At 45.7% G+C, this 18417-nt stretch overlaps 1 protein-coding gene across 1 annotated transcript in view; it reads right to left on the bottom strand.

The window, feature by feature from the left end:
* Nucleotides 1–12407, bottom strand: part of Myo5c (myosin VC) — a 94251-nt gene extending 81844 nt beyond the window's left edge. The window contains exons 1-2 of the mRNA XM_076848581.2: nucleotides 12381–12407; nucleotides 2839–2949 (exon numbers count right to left, since the gene is read on the bottom strand). Of these exons, the coding sequence (XP_076704696.2) occupies nucleotides 2839–2949; nucleotides 12381–12407 (138 nt within the window). The remainder of the gene's footprint in view (nucleotides 1–2838; nucleotides 2950–12380) is intronic.
* Nucleotides 12408–18417: the final 6010 nt, after the last annotated feature.

The following is an 18417-nucleotide window of genomic DNA, read 5'->3' on the forward strand; positions in this document are numbered from 1 at the left end:
GAGCAAAAGGAAAACCATCTTCATAGGCATCTATTGGAGCAGTAAAAAGTGGGAGCCAGGGGATCAGGGCACTGACCGTGTGCTGGGGGCAAGTCACTCACGCTCTCTGGGCCTCCCTTCTCATCTGTGAATAGGGCTAAACCAGATTGAGGTAAGCAGAGCTGAAGAAGCTTCAATGCAGGGTGACAAGGAAACTAGATGGGCAGGGACCCAGGGACCTCACCCCAGTTCTACCACAGGGACTCCACTTGTTTGTGGTTTTCGTTAGAAAACAGGGTGCTGCTGCTAAAATGACAGATATCTTCAGGTCACTTACAGCTTCAGGGTGGCAAATTTCTGGTCAGAGTTGCTATGCTTGGTGGTGAGAAGGGTCTGAAGGAGGCTTTGTGGGTGGTGGTCGCGAGACAGGCCGCTGGTACAGGCAACTGCTATCTGCAGCCTCCTGCGGGGTGCCCAGGGTCATGGCTCCCCCTTCAGAGCCCTGGACTGAGTAACTTTCCCAGTGGGCCCTTCTTCTGCCAGATTTACCTACTGTTCCCAAAGTAGCTGCCTGAGCAGAATGAAGACCAGGTTAACATCCCTTGTTAGCATCCATACCAGAGACCACCGTGTCCTCCAACTGTCAGAGTAGTCTAGGGCCACTCTTATTTCATGACTGGGTAAAGCAAAGCCCAGAGAGGTAAGGTGACTTGAGCAAGATCACCTGGCACGCCTGTTTCTGTTCTATTTTTCCAGGCTGGCTTCCTGGCATTTAGTCAGTACCACTGGCTTGCTTCTGATCCCCAGTCCAGGGCCAGCTGTCGCTTGGCAGGTGCCCCTATATACTGCACTCATGCCAAGCACTTAGCACTGATTGCTTTGTTTAATCCTCAAAACTGCCTTCCCAGGACAGCGTGACTACTCTAATGAACTTTAACAAGACAGGTTCAGAAAGACTGAGCCTGCTGTCCCAGGTCACATGTCAACATGGGCCTGGCTCCAAAACCTGTGCTCTTTCACTACCTCGGCGCCTCCCATCAGTGCGGATGGGTTTTGACGGCTGGCAGTTGGTCTGTCTTGCAGCAGATGACCAGGACAATCCAGGACAATGGAACACAATCCTGGAAACAGCCCTTATTCCACCATCAACAGCACAAGTTCCTGTGTGGGCCAGGCCCAGTCAGCGACTTGCTGCCAACTTGTGTTTTGAGAATAAAATTCAGAAAGATGTTTTTCATATAATATGTTTTACTTTTCCTGTTATCATTTTTCTGTTTTAAACCAACAAGCCCTGTTTCCTGTTCGGCCATCGTGTGTGCAATGTGTGAAAGAAACCAGGGAAGAGGGGGGATGTGAGCTGGTCTTTGAGGGGAGAGGTGTTGGCTGCTGGAGGCAAAGGTGACATTTTCTCACACAAAGCAGGCTTTGTCCTCCAGGTGCGGCTGGGGCTGAGGTAGGAGCAGCCTGGCCCTCTGCCATCCTACCTGCCTCTACCTGGGCCGCTGGATCAGAGCCTTTTGAGCAGCCACCGCAGCTCCCTGACCACTAGAGCAGCACACTGCCACTGCACCTGCTGTCTCCAGGTTCTTCTCCCAAGATGAGGCTCCTGACCCCTAAGGGGCACCTCAATGGTGCTCAGGAGGGTCTCAGGAGAAGTCTCGAGGCGATACTGGTGGGGAGGGAAGGGAAGGCTAAATGGCACTGGGGCCTTCTCATGCAGGTTCTTGCACATGGACGCCACCTGGGTGATCTGTGTGATCTCAGGACTCTGTGATGGCACTGTCACCAATTGCTTTTACATAGGAGGAAGCCGAAGGGCCACTGTCACAGACTTAGCAAGCAAGCGGCCGTGCCAGGACCAGATCCAGCCAGCTTGATTCTGGAGGATATGCCTTCTGCCGCCATGTTTGCCTCCTTCCCAGAACCTCAGGAATGTCTCCCAAATCCAGGACAGTCTGATGGGAAATGCATTTTGTAATTTCCAGCATTCAGTATTCACCAGGTATTCCTCAGACCTCCTCTGGTCAGCACCAGAGCACAAATCTTCTGTCTATCTCTGTATCCAGAAACTATTCTAAAGACGTAAGGTCACCTGGTTATGGATACCAAGGGGTGTCATTTTGGTGGGAAAAGGACCACTCATGATGGCTGCTTAAAGAAGACGCCGAACCCTTCAGAAGCCGCACAATCAAGCGGCACAGGTAGCCTAGAGAGGCCCCTCACAGGCTGTCCCACCATGGAGCCCCCACTGACACTCATGGCTCATGGGTGGCCTCTCCCTCACCATGCCAGCACTGACAGAGGCTCTGCCTAATGTCACACACAGCTGCATGTTCCTGTCCTCTTGTGCCGGCCACGTGTCCTGTATACCTACAGACAGGCTTTCTCTCCCTCCCGTCTCCTCCCACACCTCCCTCTTCCTGATTTCTCTCTCTTCTCTTCTTCCCATTTTGACTTATTTTTTTCCCCTAATTGATTACGCCCTGGGCTCAAATTACTTTCCTCCAAGTTACTCATCTTTGTTCAGTTTCTCTGCTGAGACTCACAAAGCCAAAATAACTCATCACTTTTCAACATTCAGCAAGCAATGCTGAAAACCTGGAAATGTGGAGGAGGGGCACAGAGGCTGGCAACTGCATCTGACCCCACTACAGGGAGAGGCCTGCTGATGTGGAACAGCACGGGGTGGGGGGGGCATGGTACGAATACCTCAGGGGGTCCACAGCACCAGCTGGCCTTCCTGGACTGGAGCTGGTGCCCTCTCCGGGGCTGCTCCCACAGGACCATCTCCCCCCTCCCTACCACATACCCATTACCACTTTATACACCACTGTAGCTAGGAAGAGCAAGGACCCTCACCGTTCCATCTTCTAGCAGGAGTTGCAGGACTTTGTCACCAACTCTGTAGTCCTTTGCTATTTCAGCAGACTTCCAAACTTCTTCAGGATCAGGAATCCAAACCCTGTTGTACTGCCCAACAGAATAAGATGGACTCAATTTCAGCACTTTAAAACCCACAGCACACACAGATCGTTAGATGATTGGATGCAGGAAGGCTTCTTTCTGCCAACTAAGTTCCTTTGTTAGGAATACTTCTTACCTACATTTTACTGATGAGACATTTTTTAGTGCATTCTGCAATCAGTGTAGCTTGATTTGATAGGAAATAGATCTCCCAAAGCATCCTAAGTATACATTGAAAACTGAAAGCCTTGGGGGTGGAAAGGAAGCCCGAGAATCCCTTCCTGGAATTTGTGAAAACTGAAAGCCTTGGGGGTGGAAAGGAAGCCTGAGAATCCCTTCCTGGAATTTGTGAGTACTTTCTGCAAGAGTCAGAGCAGAGGGATTTAGTTCACCACGGATGGTCTACGGGGGTTTAAGCCAGATACTTCACTTCTAGTGTCTCAATGTTTCATCCATAAAATGCATACAATACCTACTTCATGGGCTTGCTGGGAGGCCCAGTTAGACTGTGCACTTGAAAGCACTTTGTAGAGTGTCATGGCAATATCCTTACAGGGACCCCATCACTGTCTCATCACACTGGGACGCAGCAAGGATTCCTACCCTGGAGATGCCAAGTCCAGAGGTAGCTGCCCAGCTCCATTCCCAATAGGCAACTGGTACACCTGGCTCAGTGCTGATGTCCAGGTATTCAGGTCCATGTTGACGTTCTGACCCTCTCCCCATTTGACTTCATTTGGAGACTGGGTCATTAGAAGGTGGTTCATTAGAAGATAATTCAATTCAAATGAGGTCATAAGGATAGAGGATTGCTTGAGCCCAGGAATTTGAGACCAGCCAAGACAACATAATGAGATCCATCAATTAATGAAAAAGGAGTAAGAATTTAAAACAAAGTTCAGGGCACAGTGGTTGACCAGGCACAGGTTGAATGAGGAATGTATCCGTTAACTCAAATTGTCTCAATCAACCAAAATAGAAAAAGAAAGATAGTCATTGGTTGATATCAGTCATATCAATCATATCTATGTGAGTTATCTGAATTGCCTTAATCCTCCACAGCTAGCAACCAGAAAGAGCTTGCTAAATGGACATGGGACCAATAAGTTTTGACAGAGAAAGAAAATATGCAAATGGAAGAATGATCTAGAATGAGCTGGCAGGCAATGACACACTCCTGTGCCTCATAAACAGACACACCTCACACAGACGCACACCACCCACTCCCACACACATCCTTGTTGCCACGGGCTACATGTTGTCTACCTCAGGTCTGCTCTTAAAAATACTTACTGATAACCTCATTAAGTGGAGTATCCCAATTTATCAAGAATTGGCCAAGACAGAGTTTCAGAGCTAAAAATATCCTTGGAGACTATTTAGTCCAAGTTGTTTGTCCACCTTCTTAAAACTGCAGAAGCGTATTCCCAGTGATAGTGGAGCCCACCATAAGAAGGGGTGAGGGTGGAGGTCCCTAACAGGATTCCTGGGCGGTTGGGCCCTGAGGTCCTTCTTCGGAGGCCTGGGGCTCTGAGAGGTAAGGTCCAATCACTAAGTCAATCAACCCTTTTGTTTTACTGATTACCCAACCCAACTCAGGGAAGGCAAAAATTCCTTTGAGACTCATCGAAGTCTCAAAGGACCAGAGCCTGTGACTTCAGGTTTGAACTCCTGGTTAAGTGAGTTTGGCCCGAGAGAGAAATCTGAACTCCTAGCAGCAGCCCTCCACCTGCGAGTCTGCATGCTCTCTGAGCAATAGTTTAGGATTTGTTTCAGCTAAAAATACTATTAAATGGCGGGTAGTGTCAGGAGAGACGCATGTAACTACTGCTGCTTCTCCTCTGTGCCCCAGTGTGGTAGGCAGCCCACACCCTGCTGGTCCTGGTGCCGCTGATGCCATATGCGGCCAGGTGTTCAGAGCCCTGCAGTGTAACCCAGCCTGGTAAGCAAACATGAGGCAAGTTTACTCAGCCCCAAGGAAGTTCCACCCATTGGTTCCCTCCCACCTTCCTCACATTCCTGTACCCATAGGCAACTCTTCAAGCTGCAGGGACAGCTAACTATGCAGTGTTTAGACAAATACAAACTCAGGCCCTGCAAACCATGTGACCAGCTCTTGCATGAGTCCCTGAGTGTGGTTCCTTCCTGTGAGGCAGACGCCTCTGGAAGGCCTCTGGATGGCTGTAAAAGTTGCTGCAGAACCAAAAGAGAGGAGAGGTCACCGCCTGAGCCTTTTCTGGGACTCCTCGTGGGGCAGACTGGGGAAGGAAGCGCAGGCTCAGGAAGTTATATGTGCTCTCGAACATGCTGGATGCCCTAGCCCTGGTGTGCACAGGAGATGCTGCTGCCTGTCTGAGGGGTCTTCTGGCACTAGCCATGGAAGTGGCTTGAAGACTTACACAGAACATGGAGTAGTACGAGTTTCTTTCCTAGAGCCACTTTCCACTAGAAGGGCATCTCCACTCTTCGGGTCAGCTAGGCTGACCCTGGCATATGCTAGCTCCACTGAAAACAAACAGCACTAACATAATGCCAGGTTGTAGTGATGGGTGCTCACAGAAGGTCATACCATGCAGTTCCAGGGGCTCATGTTGAGCAGATCAGATCTAGCAAACTGAAGACACTGTGCTCCTTAGTGTCCGGCTTTTCATTTGTTTCTCAAAGGCCCTTTCCCCAGGTCCCTCTGTCTCCTCTGCCCCATGTCCATATCTCCCAAGATCCTTCCTGGCCTCCTCTCATGACCGGCTGTTTCTGGAGAGTTCCATCCATTTCCATGGCCTCCACATCTACCCTTACACCTGCACCTTAGACACTCCCAGTCCAAATCTCATAGTGGAACTCTAGACCACATCTCTGTGGCCTCCCAGACATCAGTCCCTAAATGTCCTTGGATAGTCACAAATTCCCAACTCAAAAGCAGATTCTGCCTGCCCCAAATCTGCTTCCCCTTCTCATTTCTCCTTCTCTTCATGTCAGGAGACAATGCTATCTCCTTCTGTGTGTCTCTACCCCCCAAAAGTGGTCACCAGGTGAAAAGCCTGCCCACTTCTTCAACAGCTCTCACCTCTCTGCTCCTGCCCACAACCCCTCTGCCACAGCCCTGAATTAGCTCTCCCCACAACATTCTTGGGCTGCTGCCTCAACCAGCTGAGCACCAGGTTTCTTTGAACACATAGACCCCTTCACCCACCCTTATCAGAATTTCTGCGAGCGTGGCCTGGCAAGAAGAAAGTTTGAAAGTCCCCTCGCCCCATGGATTTTGATGAACTGCTAGGCTTGGGGAGCCACTGTTCTAGCCAATTTTCCTATTAAGACCTCACCCCTTTTAAAATCCATCCTCTGCATGTTGCCATTCCAAACCATTAGCAGTTTCTAGAATATGACCAGCTCTTCTTTGGCTCTCTGCTGGGTACTTCTATTCCTTCCAACCCAGCCTGGCAAACCCTCCAAGTAGCCAAGAGTCGATTCAAGGACCCCCTCAGCTATGACGCTCTCTCTGCTGCCCTCCACCCCAACGGGGCTGGTGCTTTTTCTGCGGAGCTCTTACTGCCCCTCCCCAGGTGTCTGAGTTACCTCCTCATCTGCTCCTCTGGCAACTGTGCCTCAGGACCCAGTGTGAAGACTTCCCACAGCCAGCATTCCATACACAGGTGGTGAACACAATCTCAAGTTCCCAGGAGTTCAATTGCACCAATTAAAGACTAAATCTGGACTTTCATCTGTATTCTTTGTAATATTCTTTACAATAAATGAATAAAAAGTGAATTAGAAAAAAAGACTAAATCTAGTCTTTTAGGTTCTTTGAATTTTTTAAAAAAACTTCTTGGAACTACTAATAGAAAATACAATGGATAAATCTATTTTTCTAGCATCATTAATGATATATGGAGAAGTTGTTTAGAATAGCCAAATGGAAAATGACTACACTGAACTTTAACCTTATTTTACACAGGGATCCAAGACTACTGGCGAAGATGCTCCTTTTGACTTGGCACATCTGAGATTCAACAGAACTTCTTTGAATATATTTGTGTACAAGTGAGAGGAATGGATAATTATTATAATGAGTGAATCTGTGGCTAAAGGCTGATAACCTGAGTCCTTGGTAATGAGCAAGAGCAGCATTTTATTTTTCTAAACATCTCTAGAGGGCATGGAGCTCTGCTGCCTCCCCTCCCGCTTATCATTCACCAGTGTCTTAAATGAAGAAAACAGAATATGTGTGTGTGGGATAAGCAGATGAAATGATAATTAAAGATGACCAAGATTTAAAGAGTTTTGACAAGCTACAGAAACTCTGGGCAATAACAAGATGAAAATTTTCATATGACTGTTACAATAAATACAGTATTTAGGTACTCAAAATTCACTATATTCTAATAGTATCAATATAAAAATAATGAAACTTTATTAAGGATTATATGTCAGGTATTATGCTAAGGGCTTTACACGTATTATTTAATCCTTAAAGTAACTTTCTAAGCTGAGAACTTGCCTAGCACCACCAGGCTAATGAGGGGCAGGATCAGAACTTGACCTGATGCATCAAGCATAGACAGAGCTTTCCGGATTAGAGCATGGGCCAGCTCCGCTGAAAACAGCACTAACATGATGCCAGGCTCTCCTGAGGGGTGCTCACAGGAGGACATACTACGCAGTTCCACGGGGATCATGTTGAGCAGACCAGATCTAGCAAACTGAGCCACTGAGATGGACATGGAGGTACTTAAATTCATCCTGGATGGCAGGGTGTGTGGATGATGGTATTAGAGAAAAGGCTGGTGGTACTGTGGCTCTCCTGAGCTCTCAGTCCAATTACCTCTCATCTCAGCAGATGCCAAGGGCTCTCACCTTCTTTCCTTCTCTCTAAAGACCTCCAAACTTTCACCTCCTGTCATCACAGCTTCAGGCTCCCCTCTCCCTGGAGGCACACCCAAGCTGGCTGCCTCTCTTACATCTCCAGATGGTTCCTCCTCTCAGTTCACAATCATGTCAGGATCCAGTTCTACTGACAAAGAATCATACCACGAACTTCCAAGAGGCCAAATCTAACCACCTTCTTCAGCTTTCATCCTGCTTGACATCTCTGCAGTTATGGGAACTGACTGTCCAGTCTTTAGTCATCAACATGCGTGGTCTTTTCTTTGTTACATATTTTCATGCTTACCGTCACAGTATAAACAATTTTTGTTCTCTCGTTTTTCATGTACTGCAAGCATTTTCCCTGTCGTTTCAAAGTCTTCATTAGCACTTTTAATATCTTCCTACTATCAGATCAAATTATAAGAGTAATTTGCTTAACTCTCTTGCTGGACATTGGAATTAGTCCCATTTTAGTTATAACGAGGAATAAGGACAAATTAGCAGGTGCCAGGGAAGTCATTGGGAGGTGGATGGACTTCCCACAAGTGGGGAGAGCCTTTGAAGAGGAGGAAGACACTAAAGGTGGTGAGACTCAGAGCAGGTAGTAAGAGGCATCAAGACATGGGCTTTTAATCCTGGCTCCATCATTTCTATGTAACCCTGGGCAACTTACATGACCATTTCTAAAACTGAGATAACAACATCTAACCTGCAGAGTTGTTTATTTGAATTGAGCAAGAAAAGGTACATATAGTTCTAGCACCTAAGAAGTACTGGATTTTACAAAGACTGCCATTTTCAAACCCATAGTTTTTTCTGTCCCCCACTCCCCTCTGGTATTGGGGATTGAACCCAAGGCCATAGCTTTTCCTTAAGCAAAATAAATAAACAAACAAGCAAATAAATAAATAATAAAAAATCATTCGTGCGTTTATGTTCACATCCAGGATTTATGGAGCCCCCACTGCTCCCTATTCTCTGGAAGCTCTTGGTCAGTGGGGCAGACACAGTTAAAGGTGATGTTGACAGGCTGTGTGAAGGGGCAAGCTTCAAAGATTTCTCAGATGTCCTGCCCAAATGGCATTTGAAAGGTGCAGGCACCGTGAGCAAGCCAGACAGAGGAGCCCTGTGTGCTAATACAGGGGAGCCTTACGCACAGGCAAAGCACTGAAAGACGACCAGAAGTTTGGCAGAGCAGGAGCCAAGGTAGGAGAGGAGAGGCAGGGGCTGTGAGCCAAGGCAGGAGGAGGGCCCAATGGCTGGACAGCAAGTCTGAAAGGGACCAGGACCTCCAGAGGCTTCACGTAGACAATGGCCAGACCAGTTTTTCTCAGAGAGATCGTGAATAGTGCAACTGCTCCTCTGAACATTTCTAAGGCCCGTGGCCAAATCACTTTGAAAAGAGATGGGTCTTATTCCACTTCACGGGCGGCAATCACTCCTCTCTCCAGACCCCCTCTGCTCCATTTGGGGCCTTTCTTTTTGCAGCTCCCCATGGGAGCCTTCCTGTTTCTTCCTCTGCGATGGCTCAGCTCAGGCCCTCTGCTTTCTCTCTCTCCCTAAACAGAAGCACTCCCCAGTGTCCTGTCCTCAGCCCTCTTCTTTCTCCCTGGCCAGGGCCCGTGCTGCCTTGGCTTCACTGACTGTGTCTGGGCAGAAGACTCCCAGCCCCTGGCCTGGCCATCCTCTGCAGCCACCTGGACTATGGACTCTCCCTGGAGGCCCTCTCTTATAGGAAACCTGTCTTACTGCTTTCCTCAGAAATGTGTCCTCCTCCTGGGGTCCCTGCTGATGTCAGCAGTGCCCCTGCCCTCATTCACCCAGGCTCTACCCTCTGTGCCATCATTGCCATGTCCTCTCCCTCATACTTCAGGCCAGTGTCCCCTTCTCACCAGCCTGTACCCTCCATGGCCAATACTGCAGTTCTCATTCTTTCCTGGAAGGGTGGGATGATGGGACAATTTGGTTACTTGACCCCAGGTCACTACTGGAAAATTCACTTCTTAAAACACTGACCTTGATTCTGCTGTCCCCACCCAAAATCTCCACGGGAATGTAAAGCCAGCTCTGGCTGCCTCGGCCCTCCCTTCTCAGCTCCGTCTCCCACCACGCTCCCAGTGCACTCTAGGCCTCAGCAATGGAACTACTTGACATTTCTTAGTACTCCCTAACTAGGAAAGTCCTTGAGAGGCAAGGCAACCACTTCTTTTTTGAATCTTTTTAGGTTCCCTCAATTATAATGCTTTTGCATACAGAGAGTAATATGTGCCTTATCATATCACATGCCTGTCTTCAAGGGCTAATGCAAGAGGGGAGATTAGACAGGGACCAGGTAGGTGAAGTGGGTGAGGCAGCCTGGAGATTATAGGGTGGGTGCAGCAGGCACAGGAACTGACTACTGTGCAGGGGTTTCAGAATGGACAGTCCATCTGTCACCCTGATGCAGGGACACTGTTTGCCTCTGAATGAAGAAGTAGGTTTCAGGCTGTTCTAAAACATGTGGTTTAAATTGTGCAGGGAAACAGAGCACCCCTTGTGTTTAAAAGTGAACAAGCTTCCCCAGTAGCAAACTTGGATTTAGGATAATCCTGTGGGCTGGCATCCCAGGACCATCGGCTGGATTGCAGAGAGGAGGGGTGGCAAGGAAGCAAGGAACAAAGTTTAGATTTGTCTCAATTTAAGAAAAAAACTCTAACAAAGTAAGATCTCTAAAACCTAGTCAGGCAGCCTCACAAACAGGGAGCTTCCCACCCCCACAACTGACAAATGAGCTGAATGACTGCCTACCTGGAAGGGAGGCAGTCTAAGGGCACAAGTGACCCACAAGAATAGCCTTGGGTTATTATAGTTTTGTTATATTTTACAGAAGGGACAGCCATCAAGAATTCTTCATCTCTGGGATTCCCAGATTCTCTGTCCATCCAAATTTGTCTCTCTGTAACTCTCTCATATCTGTTTTCCTATGTTGTACCTGGCATCTAGTAGGCATTTAATAATCTGAGATTTGAAGTGCTTGATGATGGGGTATTTGAATTGTCACCAATTAAGCACAGTGTATCACATCTGTGTATTTTTGCTTCAGGAAAAAATTGTTACTTATAATAAGTTAATCATCAACAATTTTAACTCCTAAGAATAGTTTTTTGTTGTTGGTTTTGGTACAGGGGATTGAACTCAGGGGCACTCAACCACTGAGCCACATCCTCCTCAACCCTATTTTTTGTATTTTATTTAGAGACAGGGTCTCACTGAATTGCTTAGTGGCTCACTTTTGCTGAAGCTTGCTTTGAACTCGTGATCCTCTTGCCTCAGCCTTCCCAGTAGCAGCTGGGATTACAGACATGCCACACACACACACACACACACACACACACACGCACTGCTTGCCTGTTCAGCTAAGAACAGTTTTGTCAACAATTTTCTTCCACCTCTAGTAATTTAAAGATTTAAGCACTGTTGGATATCTGATGGCTCACAGTGTCACTGGTGAAAGTATTATAGAGCAGAGCTATGGCAATTCAAACACTGGTGTCCATTTAAAATTCTAGTTAATGGAAATGCATTAGTGTGGAAATCCCATTGTGTTGATTTGTATTTGAATTGTCACCAATTAAGCACAGTAGAAGAAAGAAGTTTGCTTAAACTATTGAGAGATTATTCTTTACAGTGATTTTTCTATGTGTATCTACCATGAAATTGCCTTTTAAAATTTAAAAATAGGGCATGTGTCAGGAGAAATTAATGGATTCCCATCCATCAGAAGTTTGGGGACTCCAGATTTCCCGCAGCAGGGTGTAGGAAAATCTTTTATACCCCTTATCCAGGTAATTGCCCAATCTCCTCTTAGAGGGCCTGGGCACTCTGTGTGAGTGAAGGGCTTAACTGAAGGAGGAGGTTTTAGAGGAATGCTCTAGAGTGTTTCTGGGTCAGGGCATGCAAAAGGTGCTTTATGAACTGAGTATTACCTAGATGTTAGCTGAAGGGTCTGGGGCTGCACATCAGGACTCCTGGGTTCCCAGGAGCGCTCAACCTCCACAGCAGACATGTGGCCTAAGCAGCTTCAACTCAGGGCATCAGATGAGTGTAAATGGACAAGCAAGCCTTTTGAAGACAGCGTTCTAGAAGGCATCCTGAACATTGCTGACATAAACTTGTGGGCCAAGTGGTTCAAGGGGCTCAAGAGGATCGGGAAGATGACAGAAGCTCCCAAGTGTCTGAAGTTTCTACATCCCGGTGGGCAACTCTGATTCCATGGTGGCGAGGGAGGAAGGGGCTGAGGGTTACAGCTAAGGGAGGTGGGGCCCCACGCATAGTGAAGGCCGGGACGCCCACTTGGTCTTCCTATTCCCAGCGGACCCAGGGGCTCCCGGGGGCGCCTTTCCCACCGGCGGGGACCCTAGCTCCTGAGAGGTGCCGCTTACCTGGGCCCCCCAGTCCCGCGGCCCACCCGCGGGCGCGCCAGCCCCTCCCTGCGCCAGGTGTACAGGTGCGGCGCGGGCGCCAGGTACAGTCAGCATTGCGCTGGGCCCGCGGCCCTTCAGCGCCCCTCCCCTGGGTCCGGCCGACCCTCCTACCTGCGTGTACAGCTCGGCCACCGCCATGGGCGAGAGCGGCCGGGCAGCTCGACCGTCGTGAGAGTGCGAGCCTCGACGGAGGGGCTGTGGCTCTGCGGGCGGGCGCGGGGACCCCCAAATCACTGCAGGGCCATCTTGCCCTGAAGTTTTTCAGCGACCGACTGCTCACTTTCGCAGCGTTGACTGCGAGGGGAGGAGAGAAGTCGCAGGATTGGTCCTTCCGGGACCAGCTCCGAGAGGGCACACTGCCATTGGCCCGGGCGGGGACGGCCAGCTGGCAGGTGTTGGACCTTGGAGCGGATCCTCCGGGAGGGAGGGCAGCAGCCGCCTCCGAGGGCTGGAGCTCGCCCCAAGGCAGGTAACAGGAGTGTCCTGAGCGCTCCCGCCAAAGATTGAGTGAGCTTCCTGGAGCCACAGTTTACTGAAAGGAGCAAAGGTATAAACACACAGAAAACCCAGGAGAATCAACAAACGGATGGAACTAACTTTAACAAGGTGGCTGTGTTCAAAATCAAATATAAAAATGGGTAATCTACTTTTTTTCTGAACATTTTATATATAACAACCACAACAACAAAGATATTTATGATATCAACGAAAAATGTAAAGTAGCCTGAGGTTACACTAACAAAAACGCATTTTACCTTTGTGGAGGAAATGTTTCAATTTCTCTTTAAAGGGCACAAAAGAGGGCCTGAGTAAATGGGGAGACATGCCATTTTCATGGATAGGTATACTTCACATGGCAAAGGTGTCACTTCTATCCAAGTTAATATATTAACCCAATATATTGTTATAAAAATCCTAGTAGCAGTATGTTGTACCGTAATTTAATATTTCACAATGTATTTACAATGATTTTATATTTTTATGGAATAAAAACTCGCATGTAACTAAGAAAATTCTCACAATAAAGATCAAAGAAGAGAGATGTGCTCTATTATACAGTAAGGGACATAACAGAGCTATATTAAAACAGTGTTATGCTCACATGAGACTGGATACATGACGAAGCAAGATGGAATACCCCAATAGGGCCCTACATTTTATGGTATCTTCGAGCCAGACTGAGAAGAGATTATTTAACAAATAGGCCCTTTACATGGAAAAATAAATTTAAAAAATTAGATCCATGGCAAAAGCTGCATCCAAAAATAAACTCCATATAGATTCATGATTAAAACTTAAAAGTAGCTGGGTGTGGTGGCACAGGTCTGTAATTCCAGCAACTAGGAGGCTGAGGCAGGAGGATGGCAAGTTCCAGGCCAGCTTTAGCCAACTTAGTGAGACCCTGTCTTAAAAAAAGGAAAAAAAGAAAAAAAAAAAAAGGCTGGGATTGTGGCTCAATGACAGAGTGCTTGGCTAGCACGTGGGAGGCCTGGGTTGGATCCTCAGCACCATACAAAAATAAAAAAATAACATAAAGGTATTGTGAAAAAAAAAAAAAGAACAAGGGATATAGCTTAATGATGAAGTGCTCCCGGGTTCAGTCTTGAGTTAAAAAAAGAAATAAAGAAAGTCATAAACTTAAAAGTAAGTAACAAACTAAAACCAAGAAATTATTAGACAAAAAAAAATCAGTGACAATGTCTTCAAAGTGTTGGATTGTTACAGCTTGAGAATATTTAGTGAAAATAAGTTTAGACAGAAAAATTCTCAGTCACTTCAAGAGCAAAGTAAGTATTCATCACAACATGGTTATAAGAGTTGAAAACACTTAAATGTCCATTGATAGGGAAATAAATAAAATAGGAAAATACAATGTAAAACCCTACAGCTACTAGTAGGAATGGACATGATCTAAAAAACAATGTTGAAATAGATGTCTAGTGTAAGTCTTTATATCATCAAAGACTCATAAAAACTGCAATATTAGATATTGGTTATGGATACAAGTACATGTAAATAAAGGTGTGCATGATAAATGGCAAAGTCATCCATTAAATGTGCAAGAGCAGACACATATGGAAGGTGGAGGGGAATGGTAGGAAGACAAAGAAAAATGGGATATGTGTGTGTGTGTGTGTGTGTGTGTGTGTGTATAGATAGATAGATAGATAGATAGATAGATAGATAGATAGATAGCCTGGCATGGGCCAATAATGATAGATGCCACAAATGAAGGATTAAGGTACATTCAATTTTGTGCACCACTTGTCCAAATAATTATATAAAGAAAAGCCATAATGTGGATACCGTTGCCTTGCTGATTAAAGAGGAAATCTAATTGGTTTCTTATTTAAATAAAAATTTTATTGAAGAATAACATATACAGAAAAATGTACAAACTGTAAATGTCTAGCTTAATCTATTTTTTTCATCGAACATATTAACACATCTGAGTACTACCAGACAACCACCAGCTCCAGATGCAGAACATAACTTTTTCTGTATCTACTGAGGTGATCATGTTCCCCGCTCCCCCAGACTCACTTTCTTTACTTGTAAATCTATTCTTTTCTTTTCTTTCTTACCTTCCTTCCTTCCTTTCTTTTATGGTACTTCTATGGATTGAACTCAGAGGTTTTTATCACTGAGCTATGTCCCCAGCCCTTTTAATTTTTTTATTTAGAGACAGGGCCTTGCTAAGTTGCTGAGGCTGGTCTTAAACTTGAAGTCTTCCTGTCTGAGCTTCCTGGTTTGTGGGGTGCCAGGTGTGCACCACCACAGTCTGCACTTGTCTTTTCAGATTTCCTAGGTCTCATTGAGTCAGTTTTCATATTTGTGTCTAAGAATTTGTCCATTTCATCTCACTTGTTGGCATTACGTTGTTCATGGCCCTCTGATCCTGTAATTCTAATTCTGTAGTGTCTCTGTAGGACTAGGGTGAGGCAAGTGAGGGGCACAGGGTACAAGATTTAAGGAGGAACTCACTCTCAGGTGCTGACGGCATTTGCATGACCTTGAGGACAAGCACATCCTTAAATCTGTACCCTAACCCCCTTGCTCGACTCATTCTAGTCATCCATTAAATGTGCAAGAGCGGCCCTACCCAGGAATAATGTTCCATCATTCATTCCTGATTTTAGGAATTTATATCTTTTATTTTTTGCTTAGTCAACCTGGATAAATGTTTATCAATTTTGTCCATTGCTTTCTTTGATTTTCTGGTTATTTTCTAAATTTTGTTGATTTCTACTCCCATTTTTTTCTTTCCCTCAACTTGCTTTGTGTTTACTTTACTATTTTTCCCTAGTTATATTTTAAATGTTTTATTAGTGCATTATAGTTATGTTATAGTTAAAGCAACATCCTGGGTTTCATAAACTGACTTCCAGACCACTCACAGATAATTGAATCAAGCTTTTAATGAAGCACACTGGTGGCTACTGACCAAAACATAAAGCTGTTCCCCTGATCAGCCCCGAACAATTGCAAGGGTGCTCCTTATAAGCCTGAAAACCACAAAAGGGATGTTTGGGGGTCCAGCTCATGCAAGCAAGCCAGGTTACAGAAGCGGAGAGTGCAGTGAGATGGCAGGAAGCTTAACCAATCACAATTAGCTCAGTCACCCCAGTTACAGAAACAGAGCCCCGTTACCCTGTTACAGAAACAATGCCCCATTAGATAGTAATGTGTTCTTAAGGGTTTCTACAGCAAAAGGAAAAGAACAACTTGCCCAGTCATGACCTTTCTATTTGGCATGGCTGTTTTTTTTTTTTTTTTATTGGTTGTTCAAAACATTACAAAGCTCATGACATATCATCTTTCATACATTTGATTCAAGTGGGATATGAACTCCCATTTTTTTTACCCCAAATACAAATTGCAGAATCACATCGGTTACACATTCACATTTTTACATAATGCCATATTAGTAACTGTTGTATTCTGCTACCTTTCCTATCCCCTACTATCCCCCCTCCTCCCCCATCTTCCCTTCTACCTCATCTGGGACAATTTGGTTACTTGACCCCAGGTCACTACTGGAAAATTCACTTCTTAAAACACTGACCTTGATTCTGCTATCCCCACCCAAAATCTCCACGGGAATGTAAAGCCAGCTCTGGCTGCCTCGGCCCTCCCTTTCCCCTCACAACCTCTTATATGTAATTTTGTGTAACATTGAGGGTCTCCTTCCATTTCCATACAATTTCCCTTCTCTCTCCCTTTCCCTCCCACCACTTGTCTCTGTTTAATGTTAATCTTTTCCTCACGCTCTTCGTCCCTGCTCTGTTCTTAGTTACTCTCCTTATGTCAAAGAAGACATTTGGCATTTGTTTTTTAAGGATTGGCTAGCTTCACTTAGCATAATCTGGCATGGCTGTTTTATAAAATGGAGTTACTAAACAAAATGGAGTCACTTTGGCTTGACTATCACAGTTATACATAATAGTGGGGTTCGTTTTGATATAATCGTAGGTACAGATATAATTTGCTACACTTCAGCCCCCAGTGCTTCCTCTTTCCCTCCTCTCCATCTTCCCCCTGTTCACATTCCTCTCCTCTACTGGTCTTCCATCTATTTATTCATGCTTTTTTTTTAAAAAAAAATTGTGCTTTATAGAAAGAGGTGAAATTTACTGTGGTGTATTCATACACGTACATACCATAATTTGGTCATTTTCATTCTACAGTTCCTCCCTTTTCCTGTCCCTCCCCCTCAACCTCCTTCCTCTACTCCACTGATTGCCTTTCTATTTTCATGTCCCCCTCCCTGCTGCCAGTTTTTTTTTTTTTTTTTGGATTGAACCCAGCGCCCCACACGTGCTAGGTGAGCACTCTACCACTGAGCCACAACCCCAGCCCCCACCCCTGGCCAGTTTTTAAGGTAAATTTAAGTTCCTGATTTGAGACACATCTACTTTTCTCATAAAAGCATTTCAAGTTATGACTTTCCCTCTAGGTCTTGCATTAGCTACATCCCATGCTCAGTTTTTGTTTTCCTTCAGTTCAAAATATTTTATAATTTCTCTTTTTTTTCTTCATCCCTGTATTATTTAGAAGTATATTATTTAATCTTCAAATATTTGAGAATTTAAAATCTTTTCCTTTAGCTATTGATTTCTAATTTAATTCTGTTTCTCTATGTGGTCAGAGAATGTACTTCCTGTGATTTCAATGCTTCTCAATGCAATGAGACTCGTCTTGTTGTCTGCCTATGATCATTTTTTCCTGGAAAGAGATCTATACATACCTGAAAAGAACATGTGTTCTGCTATTGTTGGGTAGAGTGTTAAAGAAATATGTTAGATCAGGTAGGTTGATAGTGGTTTCAGGTCTTCCATATTTTTGTTGATTTTCTAATTGTTCTATTAATTTTGAGAATGGAATATTGAAAGCTCCAACTAATACTGTTCAGTTTTCATTTTTTCCTTTTGATTCTGTCCGATTTGCTTTGTGTATCTGGGGAAGATATTCTAGAAGGTATGTAGACACTTTTTTAAAAACAAGGGCTCAGACACGGTTTACTTCTTTCTTACATAGTAAGTGGGCAGAGGAGTCCATGTGAGGGTGATGATCTCATGCTAGGATCAGGAGCCTTCTGTCTTGTGGTGTCACTTGAAAGAAAAGTGACCACAACACTCAGAGCAACCAAGAGATCTTTATTGCAGCAGTGCAACAGAGGAGGAGAGAGAGAGAGAGAGAGAGAGAGAGAGAGAGAGAGAGAGAGAGAGAGAGGAGAGAGGAGAGAGCACGTGCACAAAGGAGACAGAGAGAGCAAGAGAGAAGAGAGAGAGGGGCCCGGCAGGAGGGAGTTTTTATAGCCCAAATCTAATGGGGTCTCTGGGTCTGCAAGCTGCCTTGTTGGCACACAAGGGGGTTAAGTGCTCGGCCTTGGGCAGGGGGTTGAGTGTTCGGCCTTGAGCAGGCGGGGCGAAGCGCTCAGCCTTGAGCGGGGGCTTGGGCATTTGGGCTTGAAGCAAACAGGTGATAAAGAACCAGACAGAGGGTTTGAGTGGCCAGGTCATCCTGCAGCTAACTTTGTTTGGCATGCTCTGCAGACAACTTACTCAGCCTGTCCTGCACCTAATATCACTATCCTCAGAGGTGCCATTCAAACACATGGTCCAAGATGTTTCCTCACATGTCACAT

Source organism: Callospermophilus lateralis, chromosome 3, assembly GCF_048772815.1.
Source record: "Callospermophilus lateralis isolate mCalLat2 chromosome 3, mCalLat2.hap1, whole genome shotgun sequence".
NCBI lineage: Eukaryota > Metazoa > Chordata > Mammalia > Rodentia > Sciuridae > Callospermophilus > Callospermophilus lateralis.